This window comes from Polyodon spathula, chromosome 10 (assembly GCF_017654505.1).
Source record: "Polyodon spathula isolate WHYD16114869_AA chromosome 10, ASM1765450v1, whole genome shotgun sequence".
Classification (NCBI taxonomy): domain Eukaryota; kingdom Metazoa; phylum Chordata; class Actinopteri; order Acipenseriformes; family Polyodontidae; genus Polyodon; species Polyodon spathula.
The window spans coordinates 32,775,357-32,792,504 of NC_054543.1; the positions used below are offsets into that span (position 1 = coordinate 32,775,357).

At 36.8% G+C, this 17,148-nt stretch overlaps 1 protein-coding gene across 1 annotated transcript in view; it reads right to left on the bottom strand.

Annotated features, from left to right (window-relative positions):
- LOC121322139 (partitioning defective 3 homolog B-like) overlaps positions 1–17,148 on the bottom strand; it is a 230,041-nt gene that overhangs the window by 60,072 nt on the left and 152,821 nt on the right. Inside the window, exon 18 of the mRNA XM_041261680.1 lies at positions 14,228–14,447. Coding sequence (XP_041117614.1) covers positions 14,228–14,447 — 220 coding nt within the window. The remainder of the gene's footprint in view (positions 1–14,227; positions 14,448–17,148) is intronic.

Here is a 17,148-nt window from a genome sequence, read left to right on the forward strand (position 1 = left end):
ACACGTGAACTGAGTGATGGACCTGTGTATTTGCTGATATTGTATGGCGTTATGTAATGGGATTAGTTGGCTTTACAGTATGTAAGTAGAACGTTTGCTTGTTAATCAAAGACAAAACTAATAAGGTTTGTCATCTACACTTCAGGGATTGTGTAAGGTCTTTAGAACAGAGAATACATAGAACCACCAGAATGTGCCAAAGCAATACTGAGAGTTTGGCATAGCCTAAACCTAGACTGTCTTTCCTAACAGGTTGGAATGTTTCCAATTAGGCAGAGCAGCACAGCAAGGTGAAGCAGAATTAAAAGAACGAATTGTCATATTTAAGGATGCGTTCATGTTATTTTATGAGAAAAATATTCAGCCATTTCACTCTTTGAAAAGAAAAAAAGCCAGATTACAATTTTTCCATAGAAAGTACAGTAATTTGAAGGGAATTTATTTCAGCAGAGAGCTACTAAAAAATAAAAACAACAATAGCAAATCTCCCTTGTACGTATGGCAGAGTTTGATAAGTAGCTTAGGAATAAGCAACATCATGGTTTCAAACTGCAAGTGTTTGCATTTAATCTTCCAACTGAAATGCTATCTTAATTCGATTTCTCAATACCTTTTTCCAATGAGTTTTGTAATGCTGAGGTTTTGAGACAACTTTAACTTTCCACTGTGGAGGAATCCAGTCACACTTCTAAAACAGTTCCTACTAAAGTGTGGAGTTTCGTTAAATTGGGGCACAATTCACTGTGAAAAGTCAGTGAGAGGTTCAAATAAATTTAACAGCAAAAAAGACAAGTAGTGTGCCATATACCTTGCCAAAGGTACGAGTCATGAACATTTTCCACCCAATCACAGATCAGAAATCATGTAATAGTAGGTCAACATGACTACCCATCATATTTAAGAACTTCCTTAGACCTGTATGTCCCAATTACAAACTTGCAGTGTCATCAACAGTAAGTCTGATGATAGCTCGAGTTGTCCACTACATTCTTCTACTAATAACTGGCTGAGTTTTAAACTACGATTACACAATGGCTGGTCTAAAAAGAAAGTGGCAGTTATAATTTGAAACACCCACCATTAAAAAAAAAAAACAGTATCAAACTGTATTTAATCTGCATTTTTAACCAACTCTAGAGCGAGTGTGTGTGAGGAGAGACATGAGACATAGGTCCAGCTTCTGAAGGATTAATTAACTGGTCTTTGGAGGAGAGTGAGGCATTTTCCTCCAAGGAATAGAAAGAAAGAGTGTGAGAAATGAAAGAAATGAAGTGCTTTTAAGGAAACTCACAGCTACTTCTGAAAAGAAAAAAAAAAAATCAAAAGTTTCCTATTATGCCGCTTTTCTTTATGAGTTCAAACTCAACAAGCGTCAAGCCTTTAACCAGCAGTGTCATAGAGCGAGGTTACTGTAAGACTGGCAATTCATGGGCATCACAAAGAAAGACATTTCAGACCCAGATGATTGACATATCCAATATTAAAATGACAGCACAATGCGAAACCATCTTTTCACCGACTGGTCCCTCATAAAAAGAAATAAGTTGCATTCTACTGCCACAATACAGTTAAAAAGAAAAAGAACAGAAGCCAATAAAATGGGAGCAGGTTTAAATTAAAAGAGCTTTAGCCCTTCAGAGTGGGTTCATCGGGTCTAGTTTTGTGTCACTATTTTTAAACTAATCTCATTTTATTCCTGATTCCTTCTGTGGTGTTGCAGATTCAACAGAATAAAAAGGGCTGGAAATAAATATGGTGCAATAAAAATGTAGATCAAGGTTCGACACAAAATGTATTTATTTATTTATATATTTATTTAATCAGGAGATTTACCTACTGAGACTGAGGCCTCATTTACAAGGGGGTCCCGAAAAATATTAAAGAAACAATTACAACGAGTCAAACGGAAACTGAGTCTAAATTCTATCTCGCCTCCCTTTGGTGTATTCTATAAATACATAAAGGATGGGTTTTATTCACTGGCATTTTTAAAGTACATTTTCAGTATTGGAGGTGTTGGTTATCCTTTTCTAGTTTTAATTTTGTCTTATGGAGGAGTCTTATCAGGAGGGTGTTCTTTTTAGCCATAATGAACCACCTCTGAAGAACACTGCATAGGGATCTACTTTTAACCCTTTCAGTGAGGCCCCGCCTTATCTTAGTGCCATATGTTGACACATGCTGTCGGAAATCACGTTAGAACCTCCCGGGGCTCCTTGGTCCCAGTCTAAGGTAGTGTACAAATAATGTGACCATATGGCTCTGTGTTCAGCGGGACAGTTCAGGCTTTTCAACTCACAACCCAATGCATTCTGGTAAGCGTAGTCCTTCTTCTCTTAAAAGGTAAGAATGGAACCTGAGCCAGGTAAAAAGTACCAGAACGCATTGGGTTGTGAGACGAAAAGCCTGAACTATTCCAAACTCTCCCGCTGAACACCGAGCCATACGGACACCTTATGTATAAATATATGGCAAAAATATTTTCTTGTCCTGTTCTCATGAATAAAGGAGTTCCTTTTTGAATTATAGAACCTCATTTTGCATTTTTCTACTCAACAAAAAATTCAGGACAGAAACGGTTAAAGCCTAAATAAAAGATCCACTTTTGCCTAGTTTTTAATAGGTTATTCAGCTCTTCAAGCTGTATAATTGTTTTATCGAATATTTTTGCTATCTGTATAAGTTTTTAATTGTTACCAGTTTACCCAAGTTGTTTGGCCATTTAAAGCATCTACATAGAAGCACACATCAAAATTCACGAATCAGTAGGTCATTTGTACTGTAGAAAAGCTTGACGAGTATCCTAAAGTAAGTGCAAAGCCCATTTCTTGTCTTAGTTTTTCTTGTCTTGAAAAGATGAAACTGCATTATTAATGTAAACTTACTCAGCAATTCAGACAGGTACAGTCTATCTCTGTCCACTTGATCAAAGAAAACTACAGTCCATGTCAAAAACAGATGGATGCCAAGAGGAAATTGAGGTATTGCTTTTAAAAGTGAATGTGGTGACTATGATCCAAGCAGGAAAGATCTAAAGAAAGACTGACTTAAGACTAAAGACCTTTAGGGAATCAAACATCAATGTGCTATCCGGGGGTTGGAATTTGAAATAAATGGATATAACAATTCCTACATATACATCTAACAACTTCCAATTGTTTTCTTCTTTAGATTGGAAATTAAACTTCCAACAAAGGTTGTTGTGCTCTTTTCACAGCACAAACCCTGTGGTGATGACTTCAGATTTATTTATATAGTTTTAAAGGTAATCAATCACTTTTTACTTTGTAATTGTCACAACTGTAATTATTTCCATGTCCTTTGCAACACACTTCTGTTCCCTCTTCCTTTGGTCTGGTTCTGGTTCCCAGAAGCCCCCCCCCCCCATATACACACACAAACACACCCCTCCTGGAGTCTAGATTACTTGAACCATGTGACTTGCTTTAGGTAATACCTAGGGAAAAAAAAAACAAAATCTAAAAGTGATACTTGACTATTCCTCAGTGAGTAAGTCTGTCTTACTCTTTGTGACAAACAGACGTGTAACAGGGGGATACATATGATGGACAGCCCAGTTATGCAAAGGTGTATGCTACATATGATATAATATATATATATATATATATATATATATATATATATATATATATATATATATATATATATATATATATATATATATACACACACATACAATGGCTTGCGAAAGTATTGACCCCCCTTGGAATTTTTCCTATTTTGTTGCCTTACAACCTGGAATTAAAATGGATTTTTGGGGGGTTTGTATCATTTGATTTACACACAAGCCTACCACTTTGAGGATGCAAAATATTTTTTATTGTGAAACAAACAAGAAATAAGACAAAAAAAACAGAAAACTTGAGCGTGCATAAGTATTCACCCCCCCAGAGTCAATACTTTGTACAGCCACCTTTTGCAGCAATTACAGCTGCAAGTCTCTCGGGGTATGTATCTATAAGCTTGGCACATCTAGCCACTGGGATTTTTGCCCATTCTTCAAGGCAAAACTGCGCCAACTCCTTCAAGTTGGATGGGTTCCACTGGTGTACAGCAATCTTTAAGTCATACCACAGATTCTTAATTGGATTGAGGTCTGGGCTTTGACTAAGCCATCCCAAGACATTTAAATGTTTACCCTTAAACCACTCGAGTGTTGCTTTAGCATTATGCTTAGGGTCACTGTCCTGCTGGAAGGTTAACCTCCGTCCCAGTCTCAAATCTCTGGAAGACTGAAACAGGTTTCTGTCAAGAATTTCCCTGTATTTAGCGCCATCCATCATTCCTTCAATTCTGACCAGTTTCCCAGTCCCTGCTGATGAAAAACATCCCCACAGCATGATGCTGCCACCACCATGCTTCACTGTAGGGATAATGTTCTCAGGGTGATGAGAGGTGTTGGGTTTGTGCCAGACATAGCGTTTTCCTTGATGGCCAAAAAGCTCAATTTTAGTCTCATCTGACCAGAGTACCTTCTTCCATATGTTTGGGTAGTCTCCTACATGACTTTTGGCGAAAACCAAACGTGTTTGCTTATTTTTTTCTTTAAGCAATGGCTTTTTTTCTGGCCACTCTTCCGTAAAGCCCAGCTCTGTGGAGTGTACGGCTTAAAGTGGTCCTATGGACAGATACTCCAATCTCCGCTGTGGAGCTTTGCAGCTCCTTCAGGGTTATCTTTGATCTCTTTGTTGCCTCTCTGATTAATGCCCTCCTTACCTGGTCCGTGAGTTTTGGTGGGTGGCCCTCTCTTGCCAGGTTTGTTGTGGTGCCATATTCTTTCCATTTTTTAATAATGGCTTTAATGGTGCTCCGTGGGATGTTCAAAGTTTTGGATATTTTTTTATAACCCAACCCTGATCTGTACTTCTCCACAACTTTGTCCCTGACCTGTTTGGAGAGCTCCTTGGTCTTCATGGTGCCGCTTGCTTGGTGGTGCCCCTTGCTTAGTGGTGTTGCAGACTCTGGGGCCTTTCAGAACAGGTGTATATATACTGAGATCATGTGACACTTAGATTGCACATAGGTGGACTTTATTTAACTAATTATGTGACTTCTGAAGGTAATTGGTTGCACCAGGTCTTATTTAGAGGCTTAATAGCAAAGGGGGTGAATACATATGCACACACCACTTTTCTGTTATTTATTTTTTAGAATTTTTTGAAACAAGTTATTTTTTTCATTTCACTTCACCAATTTGGACTATTTTGTGTATGTCCATTACATGAAATCCAAATAAAAATCCATTTTAATTCCAGGTTGTAAGGCAACAAAATAGGAAAAATGCCAAGGGGGGTCAATACTTTCGCAAGCCACTGTATATATTTGCAACATTTGTATTAGATAGCCTTACACGTCACTTATCAAACCACAGTATTTCTTGCTCCCACCATACCAACCTGAATCATGAATATTTTTCATGTTAACAGCGGAGGTAATTACTAATCACACCTTATCTTATATGCTACTCACCTCCAGCTCATATCAGTCACACCAGAGCATAAATGGTGTGATGAATGCCAACAGCCACTGGCTGTAAAACTGCTTAGAACTTTGCTAATTATGCACAAAGATGTCCTAAGTGTGCAATTTGTATCTAGGCACTGTGTAAATCCTGACACTTCTATATCACACACAACACGTCATCTATGCAGACTGACATGCCACAGAAATGAGAAACTCATACCAGAGTGTGATAGGGCACATGGGGATGATCATAAAAACACCACCATCATGATGAACATCATGTCACATGACATGAGCTGTGCAATAATAAAACCCTTTCAGAAAGCCCCAGAGGCACACTGCTAGTAAGCCATAGATCATTTTCTGTAGCTAAATGTCATCAGGTGGATGCAATAGCCAAAATGAATTTTCTAATATATATATATATTTGCATATGTCTGAATGCACTTTATTCTGAACATTGCTAAAACAAAGCCATTTTTACTGAATATCTTAAGATTGAGTGTATGAATACATTCAAACCGATAGATGCTCCCTGAGGTGGTGGAAACAGTACAACATTTGTGCAGAATGGTATAATATTTCTGGAAGACACAGCACCCGAGCTTCACTATTACTAACTATATAGTGAATACACGTTTAGTAATGCTATATAAATGAATGCTCATGTGAAAGTGATTATGTGAGAAAATGAATTATTTCTTAGGATTTTCACAACAACAACACAGTATGTAACCAGTATGGCTGTATCCTGCTTTAGCTTTTCATCACATACACTACTGCCCAATGCATCAGATAGAAATTGAGAAACCCCAGCTCTGATGTGCTTAATGGGCTTTTAATACAACCAGACCATTTCAAGGTTACAAGTGCAGTGCCCACAGCACAACAAAGAAAAGAAATGAAACCCACACATCTGCTCATAAAAAACAAGGGGGTTTATAACAGCAGTAAAACAACTTTGGACATAAACAGACCTACTGGGCTGTACATAATGCAGATTTGAATGCAGCCGCTGCCATTAGAAACACATCAGGGTGCTATATAAGCAAGCGCATGCCGAGCAATGAACTTCGCGATTCAGACAAATCAGCAGGCAATCACACCGTGGTGATCAGCAATATCTACTTTAAAAGGGTTTGTTTGCAATGAAGACAACATCACCTTCCATAGAACACTGAACAAAGAACTAGAATAAGAAAAGGTGTAATTACTTTAATGCTTCCATTTGAAAAAAAAAGAAAAAAGCTGACTAATAATTATTGAGTCCTCAATACTATACAGAAGCTTAATACTTGATGATGAGCAAATATACCTTGCTATTCCAGTATTTCTGTCTTTCTCACTAAAGAGTCCCTGTGGAACCAACCACCTAACTAAGAACAGCATAATTATAGCTACTAACATACGTGATCCATACATACTTTATACAAGTGGTTGTCCCTTAAGCTACAAATTAATTAGAAAATTTAAAATATAGTTTCTTGTGAGGCTTTACAAGTAAGGTGTCAAAGCTGACATAAGCGATATGGTTTCCAAATAATCTGTTAAATGAAACAATAGAAAAGTTAAATTAAGAAAAAAGAAATCAGATATCATGGAACAAGTAAAGATACACCTTGCCTGAAAACCAACATACTTTCCAATCTCAACAATTCGTAGCAGATCAATGGAAAGGTTAATCAGCAAGCAGTGAATTTTCAGTCTAAAATACTGCAGACTACAGAGACAGCTGTCGCTTGTGACGAAGGCTGAGTTTTTTATGTCTTTCTTTTCATGCAAAACATGTTAGTCTTGAACAGCGTCTTCAGATTAAGATCCATCTGTAAACCGTTAAGTGCTGGATGAAGCTCTTGTATTTAAAAGCATCTGTACTCACAGTACACATGTTGATGTACTTACACATAGAACAGACAGGCCATTAACAAAAACTGTAAACAGTTGGCTTGCTAATCAACAGCCAGCAATCAATATACTTCCACTTAGGAATTAACTGAAGAGCAATGTAAGACACATTGCTATTCTGATCACAAAACCAAAATTAAATACTGGGTTTAATCTGATTAATTATTTTGTGTATCTGTATAATGACCAGTCTCCCTTTGCTTTCTGTGAATGATACAGCTTTTTACAATCCCCCTGTATTATGTGTACACTTCCCCAGGACAGTAGGCTCAACTGAAACAAGATATTGTTTAAATTTTATTATGGGTTTCTTGGTAAAAATATATATTTTAAATACATTTTGACTCTTGCTTTACAAAGTAGAGGGTCATTAAAACACAGCCAACAGCCAAAGAGGGTCCCAGGCAGTATTGATGTTTCTATTCTTACAGCCAGATGGAGATATACTCGGGTGTTCCTCTAAGTGTGTTCCATTAACGAACAAAAGCTTCCTGAACTGCAGTACACAGGTGCATGTGTTGATGGTTTAAAAATAAAAAGCCTGTTATCTTGGTTTAGAGCTTGCTGGTTTCTCTATAACCAACAGGCTTTCATAAATCCAGCAATGTTTTCTTTCATCAAGCTGGACTGCCCGCATCTCATTATACATGTGAATGTCACCTTATTACTTCTTATTTGCAACACACCTGGTGCCTGAAAGGAAAAGGAAATGCAGTCGCTTAAAGAAACGAAAGGGGGAAGAGGGAGGGGAGGTATAATTGCATCGTCACAATGTTTATGATTACTGGGGCTATTTACTTCACAGCAAGGGAGACGTTTCTACTTTTAATTCAAATGCAGCTTGTATTATTGTACTTTCCAATCCATGTTCTAAAAATAAACTGTAAGCCTGCTTTTGCTTGGAATATCATTGTAAAAAAAGGCTTTTTATTATATTGTTTCTAATAACAAAATAAAACAGAACCATATAAAAGATGATGTTTTTCCTGTTGCATATTTTAAATAATTAAAAAATATACTTCCATGTAACTGAACATTCTTCCAAAACCCTAGGAACTTGTTCCTTATCTTTTTTCTGTTGATTTTTCAAAAGCCTACAAACATTGCATGATGGATAGTTTTGTTTAGTCCTACACATGTCATAGAACACAATACCACGTGTTTGCTGTTGTTGCCCATAACTCTTCTCCAAAAATAAAATACACTGTAGCAAAATTGAAAAAAAAAAAAAAAAAAAAAAAAAAACCTTCCCTTGATTGTCTCTGCTTAAATGTTTTCTATCTGTTATGCATGGCTGCAGGAGATCAACAGTACAGTAGCTGGAGTCCCTACTGACATTGAAGATCTCACTGTGCACCTGCTACATACACTTGGAAGGTAAACAACGAGTTACTTACTTATCAATATTTAAATTATGTTTCAGAACTGGGCTTATCTATTTCTATTTTAAATCAATATGGCACTGCTTAAAATCTCCAATGTTGCTTAGACGTTTCCTATAATGCTGATTAACAAAACAAACCACACACACTTTTTTGCCATAATAGTATGACTGGAGAGATAAACAGCTCACAAAGAAAGGTCCTTGTGTGAACAAAAACTACAGTATGGGTGAAAACCAAAGCATTGATAATTGTCTTAAAAATAAAAATAAAAATAAATAATGGATAGACCAAGGTCCTGGTTAAATAGGTGTTGTTATGAGGGTGCGAAAGGGGTTCTGTAAAGCAAGTGTCTGTAGGTCAAGTGCTTGAGGATGTAATATTCCAAGGTACCTCGGTGAGTGTCTGCGTGTGTTGGAGTAGTTCCTTAGCAGGTAAACGCACATTCCCTTCAGAGGCTGCTCCATCACTGTCACTATGCTGCAGAAGAAGGCCTTAAAAGAGAATTTTTAAGCAGCCCCATCTGTAACCCCTTCCCAAGCCCCAGCTACCTCCCTGTTTAGAATGTAGTAACACACACATGCATGACGGTCTCCGCCCTAGATCTGATTTCAGTCACCTAGGGATACCCCCAGGCGAGAAAAAAAAAAAAAAAGATAAAAAGGCCTTTTTGTAAAGAACCTTATGTCTCTCAAACTCACTTTTGTGTGTGTTTTTTTTTCAACCCAGTTTATAAAACCCAGATGATTTGTCAAAATGCGGTGCCCTCAAACCACTTCACTGTTACAGCAGGTATACAATTATAAACATACAGCTGAAATCTCTTTGAAATATGCAAACTGTAAAGACAAAATGAATAAGGGGACAATATTAAGTCCTTAAACTGGGACAGTATGGAAATATTGTGAATAACTTCCAACGTCAAAGCTATGATGAAGATCTGAGGTTTTTATTTTCACTTTGGCGATCTTTGATCTAATATCCTATTGAAAGTGAATGCAGAGACTCGAGGTGATATTCTGAGTGGAATCTTACCTTCAACAACTTGTTGGTGAGTAAATGATCTTCTTGTCTTTGTAATGTCATTTCAACACAAAAGGTAGTCATTACATTACACAGTAGCAATTCAATAATATCAAATTATCAGATTCTATGTTATTGCTGATTACTGCTGCAAATCTAGTCCCTTGTCTGCCTATGAAACTGCATCTTCTCTCTTTGATCTCCACTTTCCATCTTGCTCTATCTCTACGTTATCCTCCAATGTTCAATCTGCAAACCAGGAGCATGAAAACATTACATATCTCAATATTTCTATTTATTAAATGGTTACTTCATAGAATCTATTTCTTTCTTCTAAATATTTAATTTCTTACCATTTAATATGACATGGTATTTGTTCTGTATATGTTTTCTATTGCAGTTTCTGATTGGATCACTGTTTTTTTTTTTTTTCTATTAAACGCAAAGCTGTGATAAAGTAAAATACTTATAAAATACCTTATAGAGCCATCACACCTGTGCAACAGATGGCATTAATCTTAAATATAAGTACTCCCATTGTCTCTATTTTCTTCTTAAACCCTACAGGATAAAATATACATTTAACACAGAAATTAAAATAAAGGGTCACCAAATTAAAGAGAGATGCCTCTCAGGCAGTTTATTTAGATATTCTTTAAAGATAGGTAAAATTAAACAAGGACATGGTTCTTTTTTTTTGCAATTGTTTTAAACTAGTTGTTCCATATACAGTACTCAACTATCAATGTAAATATTAATTAAATAATTAAATTTGCACCAGGAGACCTGAAATTATTGTATTTCATAATTGCTAAACACAACACAACATGTATACTTAAATAAATAAACAAACTGTTCTGAAACTTGTAAAATGTTTTTACAAATGTGAAAATAACAACTAAATTATTTTGTATTATTCACGAATATAAGTTTCTTAGAGAGTACCTGTGGTGAACTGAAAGTGAATACGGACTTATTTCAATAGAAAATATGTTTCCAAATACTTTTGTCACATTGTACAGCCCCTCCTATTGATGTGATGGGCTACTTTAATGCACAAAGTGTTGAAATGTACAAAGCAGAGTCGGCAGCTAAACAGATATGAAGAGAATTATGATAAAGTGAATAATTCCAACACAATACAATACTACCTGTATGAGCCGTTATTGTTAGACATAGCGAGAGTCGGCAGTTAAGTTTTAGAAGCAGTCAGTGGAGAAACCCGCCCACAGTTATTTGTGATTAGTTGCAAATAAGAACATTGACTGTTCAGTAATTCTCCAGATTTGCATGGCGCTGTACAGCCGTTTTTAACGTTACTGGTCGTTCAGCCTTCTTTAGTCACATCAAGTGTTGTAATGTAATAAGTTAGATATGGTAGAAACACAGCAACCTGCATGAAAACACAATATTCTGTAATTCCTGTTACCAGCACAACAATGCTCTGGGAAAAAACACGACGAAATGAGCGTCCCAAGAAAGGTTCTGGGGACACTGGCACAGTGTTCCAAAAGCGGGACTGTCCCGTCAATAATGGGACATCTGGTCACCTTAAAAATGAACACAAAAAAGACCTTCAATCGCAGCAACTGATTACCCGTTTGTGCAGTATTTCGGGATGCAGATACAGTTTCTACGTTTTGTCAGTTTTCAAAAGCATTACTTTTTATGTTAAGATTCCATATAATGCAAATGGAAAACATTTTTCTTTTTTCATTTGACTCCAGACATAATGTGCCTAAATAACTTTAGCCACAATGAACCCTCATCACATGCCCCCACAATTAATAGTCAGGTTTTGTTACATTTTTAAGTGTAAAAACGCAGGGCTAGGACATTTTTTGGACCACAATAGGAAGCTTGCAATTCTTTACCACTGTCACACTGATTTTCAACAGGAAATTGTGCCACTTTACAGTACTTATCTGCGTTTTTCTTGGACTAGATTTAACAACAGCAGCAAATTGTTTGACATTTTAATTTAAGCCAAAACAATGCTATTATAAAAAAAGGAAAGAAAATTGACAAACAGCAGCATGTTCCTGTCCTCTGCTCTTCTTACTGAGCCACTTATTGTGCCAGGGCAGTGCAATCATCTAACACACTGAACAGACTATTCCAAACACCTCCTGCATCACTTCTACCATTTCAATCTGCTGCCAAAAAGAGTTGTACACACTTGATGATGAAGATTAAGAAGATTAGTTTCCTGTACCTTCAGTGTGCTGGAAGGCTCATGTTTGTTGTGGTTTTAGGGGAGCAAGCTACCTTATATAGTGCCAGCCAAAAGTATATAATTCAATCCAATCAAATACATTTCTTTTTTTTATCAGATAAGAAAGTAAAACAATTAAAATAACGATTGCAACACAATGGACCAGATTCACTGAGCGCTTCCTTGAGCGCAGAAGACTAAAAGTAAAAAAAAAAAAAGAAAAGAAAACACAAGAAATTGACTTAGTTTTGTTCGGACTTAAATGGAACATTTTACATGGGTATGTAACATTGGTAAACAATAAACAATTGCACGACAGACCTGGGTGGACACAATAAGACATCAATTAGACAGGGATATACATTCAAGAGACACTGGACAAGTGAACAAGTTCGAATAGTAACTTCTGTGATAATCCATTAATAAATGTGTTCATCCCATTTGTAGTCTTGGGTATGTCATTGATGTGAATACAAATGCATCTGAGCCGTTCTATTGTCCCATAGCCATTTTGAGATAACACTCTGACCATGATAAATGACAATGGCTTGTTCAGCTATTAAGTTAGAAAGAAAATGATTCAAGGAATAAATAAGGCAGACTCTGCATAGCAGGTGGTGTGTAAATGAAAGAAAATGGAACCTATAAAACAGTACCTATTTGAGATGCCTGTCATTTTTAGTAAATAATTTAGCAATAAATGCAGAGTTTATATTCATGAGCTATGCCAGACTCACATATTTTCATTGTGCTCTATCTATTATAATAATGGGGTACAAAAAATCATCAATCTCTGAGGCAAAGAGATAGAAAATACAGTGATCTATTAGTAACTATGGAAAAATAAAAATGAGGTGCAATAATATAATTTTCAGTGTTATTTCTTGAAATGCAGTGTTATTTCTTGAAATGCAGTGTTTTTCTAATGCATTGGTATGTCAACAACACATACATGTTATTTGTATAGCTGTTTTTTTTAATTGAAACTGATTAATGCCAATTTTTTTTTTTTTATTCAAATATTTTCTACATTGTTTTCTACGCTGCGTCTTAAGCCCCTTTCACACTGGCTTGTTCTACCTGGTGTCAAGCAGGACGGCTACGCGATTTCACACTGCTTTTGATGCAGCAGGGTTGACCTGGATGACAGACACAAGTACACAATGCGTAGAAATGCCCTGGAAGCAGCTTGTTACGGACACTTCCATCCAAGCTTCTCTGGATTGAACCACCGAGGCCCAAATGTTGATTAGAGCAAATGCTTCTTCATCCCTGCTGCACTCTGACCCGGGACATAGCGTGTCGACCCACATCCTGAGGTGAGTCGCTGGGACCCGGGTCAACCTGGGTGCGACCCAGGTACGTAGTTTCGCACTACGCAGGGTTGTGACCCTGGTAGCCAGAACCCGGATCCAGATCCGAATAGGCGTGCCAGTGTGAAAGGGGCTTTATTGTTAAATTACCACTCCAATAAGACAGTGTCTTCAATTACATTTGCATTCGGTTGCCAAGACTGCACTGCCAACTTTCCTAATAACTGCTTATCTCTGCAAAACCACAAACTGTACAAATATAAGCAAGCCTGCAGCATGCTTTAATTGCAGTCAGTTCCACAACATTACTGTATCCACTCTGCATATATTAAATTCCTGGCATAAGGTAGGTATAAGGTAGCTAGCATGCCACAGCAAATTAAGACTGCAATGTGCATGTTGACAGCTTCGTAATGTTTTTTTTTTTTTTGTAATATTACAATGTGGTGTACATCATAGTATACGGTCCAGATTTAAAATAAATGTGATCAATAAACATTTTAAAAAATGCATTTCAGAGAACACAAACACAAATGGCATATCAAAATTAAACAAGCTAGGTTTCAGTATGTAATGAAGACCAAGGTACCCCCTCCAACAGCCTAAACTGAATGAGGTGTGAGCATTGACAGTATTATACTTGCCTGGTGTTAGGCTGGTCTATACTAACTACAGCAGGCTAGGTTAAAAACCATGGGCAAAATAGTTTGCAGCTTCTGCCCACTGGTAAAAGAATGTAATTACAGAATGGAGTAGTGCAAAACAGAGCATCCAGTTGAATTAATACAATTAAAACTAATTGCTTGTCACATTTTACTGGTTTTGACTTTAATTAAACTATTTGTAAAAACAACAACAAAATAAATAAATACATACAAATACCAGGAAGTCAATAAATAACGTACCTCAACATTGCTCCAAAACCTTTCTTTTTGCTTTTCTTCTCCTGCTCCTCTACATCGTCAAACTTTTTCTTGTCTTTCTCTTTTACTTTGTCTTTCAATTTTTCTTTCTTCTTGTCTTTCTTCTTTTTGTCTTTCTTGGCTTCGTCTGTGTCTCTGAAGCCCTGTCGTGAAGATCCACTGGCTGGGGTATCGCGGCCTGAACTCACATCAGACAATCCATCTGTCCAGAAATGATAGGAAATGTATTCTTTAGTGTCAAAATGGTATAGCCACAGAATACTTGCATTTTTATTTTAATTAAAAAAGGTAACAAATCATAAAGCATTTACAAATCTTGGCAGTAATATATAAAATTGGCCTATTTGTTGAAAAATAACACAAAGAAACTGCTGTACTTTTTACTGCTGCACCAATTTCTGTATATTTCTTTTCTTAAACTTTTCTTGCTTGTCTTGTCAGACATCTTTTTTTATTGATTTTATTTTAATGCTAATGATGGCAGTTGTATTAACTTTGTCTCCATGTTCCCACTGTTTCTCAAATGCATGCAACTGCCAAAACAAAAATACCGCTTTATAATTAAAGACCATCACTTGTAGATTATTAATTAATTAATTAATTTATTTTTAAAAGGCAGGTCAACTAGAAGTCCATAAGAAAATATGATACTTGTTTATTCAGATCATTCTAGTGTTAAATAGGTTATTTTCTGAGCTAGGTTTTGGTTAATTGTATACACAGAGAATGGGAAATGCTCATATTTTCAGTGCTGCTGACACAGCCATCTGTTACTGTCCTTCTAAAGTGCGATTGGCTGCACTGAACTATCCATCTCTTGCTGTTTCCCTGAAGCACAGCTTCTATTTTACTGTGTTGTTTTGCTTTATCAGCTGGTCATTTAAGTGCAAGTAACAGATGTAAATCTACTTGGACCTCTGGTGCTCCAGCTCAGGAAAATAAAATGGCAAATCATGTCTAAAAACATAAGGGCTACTCTGTTACTATTAACAGCCCCACTCTGGTTTACAACCACTGAAATTAAATATGATTTTACTTAGTTGTACAAGCTGGATCACTCATCTTTAGGTGACTCGATTTATTCCTGGCTAGACTGTCATAGGCTGTTGGAAGGGGGTAAGCAGTACATCTTATTCCAGCTAAGGTCACATGTAAAGTGAGTTTGGTAGTCACAACTTATCCCAGAGTAGACTTTGGTCCTCATCACAAAACAAAAACACAAAGGGTCTATAGGACGGGAATTTTGCCTACAATTGATGGCCAAAAATGTAATATTTATTAAGGAAGCTGTTGTACCTTTAAACTACGGTAGGGTATACAGTATTTTAGCTCTTTTAACAGTATCAGTTTTCATAATTCTAAAACAGAATATTGAAGACAGAAATTCTTTAAAGAGGGCCCTCACATTAAAAACAATGTACACAAAGTCCTAAAAATGAACTTAAAGTTAGCAAAAGTGTGCAAATTCACGGATGTTCACGTGAAGTTAGGTGTGCTCTCTTAAAGCTGCATGCAAAGCTCTCATTGCATGCACTGACAATGTCCCTGACTGAAGCCATTGTCCCTCGCCTTTTAGAAGAACTAAAATCGCAAGAATGGAAATGTTGAAGAAATTAGGCTAGAAATGAGGACATCAATGCCTAGTTATCTCAATCAGCACTTTCAGGATGCCCCCCTCAATCCTCAACTGGAGAAATGGAGTGGACCAGTGGGCTGACACCACCCCATTCGCAACACACAGGCAGGCAACTCAACAGGCAACATCTGTTTACCGTTCATAGCAGCCCCAATTATTGAGACAGAAATGGATCACTTACCAGGAGCTGCCATTTCAACTCAGAGTCAAACACTCACCTCAGGAGACGTGCCGTCTACCTGACAAAACAGCTCTAACAAAGCACCCTACGCACTGTTAACACTGCAGTCTTATACACACTCCAAGACACCCCAGACAAGTTGACATTTTCCATGAGTAGAACAACAAAAAAAAGAAAGAAAGCAAAACCCGTCATTGTGAGGATTCTTTTGCTGCTGCTTGATTTTTTTTTTTTTTTTTTTCTAAACACAGAGGCGAAACAACATACTGGGAAACATGACGTCTACTGCCTTGTTAGTAAACAAACAGCTGTGACACAGCCTGAAATAGTATGAATTGTTATACTAATATGTCAATACAACTGTCATGCATTGCCAGCTGTTTTTTTGTTAGGCAATTATTTTTGTCTCTATGTTTGTTTGTTTTTTTGTTTTGTTTTTTTGTGGATGTAAATATAAAAAATGTTTTACATAATAATAATCATCCCAGGCAACTTTCCATGTGAAAGCACAAATCATGTGCTTTGCCCTGCGACTGTTACACACACCAAGGGGCAGAGAGATGTTTATTAGAATGCTCCACCATAGTATGCAGCCTTGTCCGAGAGGCCAGTGACTATCAATGCCAGTCCACAATATTCCTGTCAAGCAGTTATTTAACACTTATAACTAATGTGGGTTATCCATAGAGGTGTTGGTTTGTGTGGGTTATGCAAAGTTGATATAAAATAAAACAAAAATGTGTTAATGATGGTGAACAGCTTCTAGCATGAGCATTAGCCATGCTAGATAACATCAATACAGATTACTTAATGTAGCCTTTTACAATTTAATGTAAAATTATTCATGTCTTTTACTGTTCTGTATCGTGCTGCGCATATTCGATTTTATTAAAAAAAAATTTCTTCTCAAAGTCTGTCTTCACCTGATGAAGGGACAGACAGTCCTGAAAGCCATAACTATTAAACTGTTAATATAGAGCTGTGACACTGGAGGTTTTTTTTTTTATATTGCATCCTCTTGGTTCTTATCCGTGAAGGCAAGACCATCACTTTTGGTGTTGTTGAAATTAAACTGGGTGAGACCAC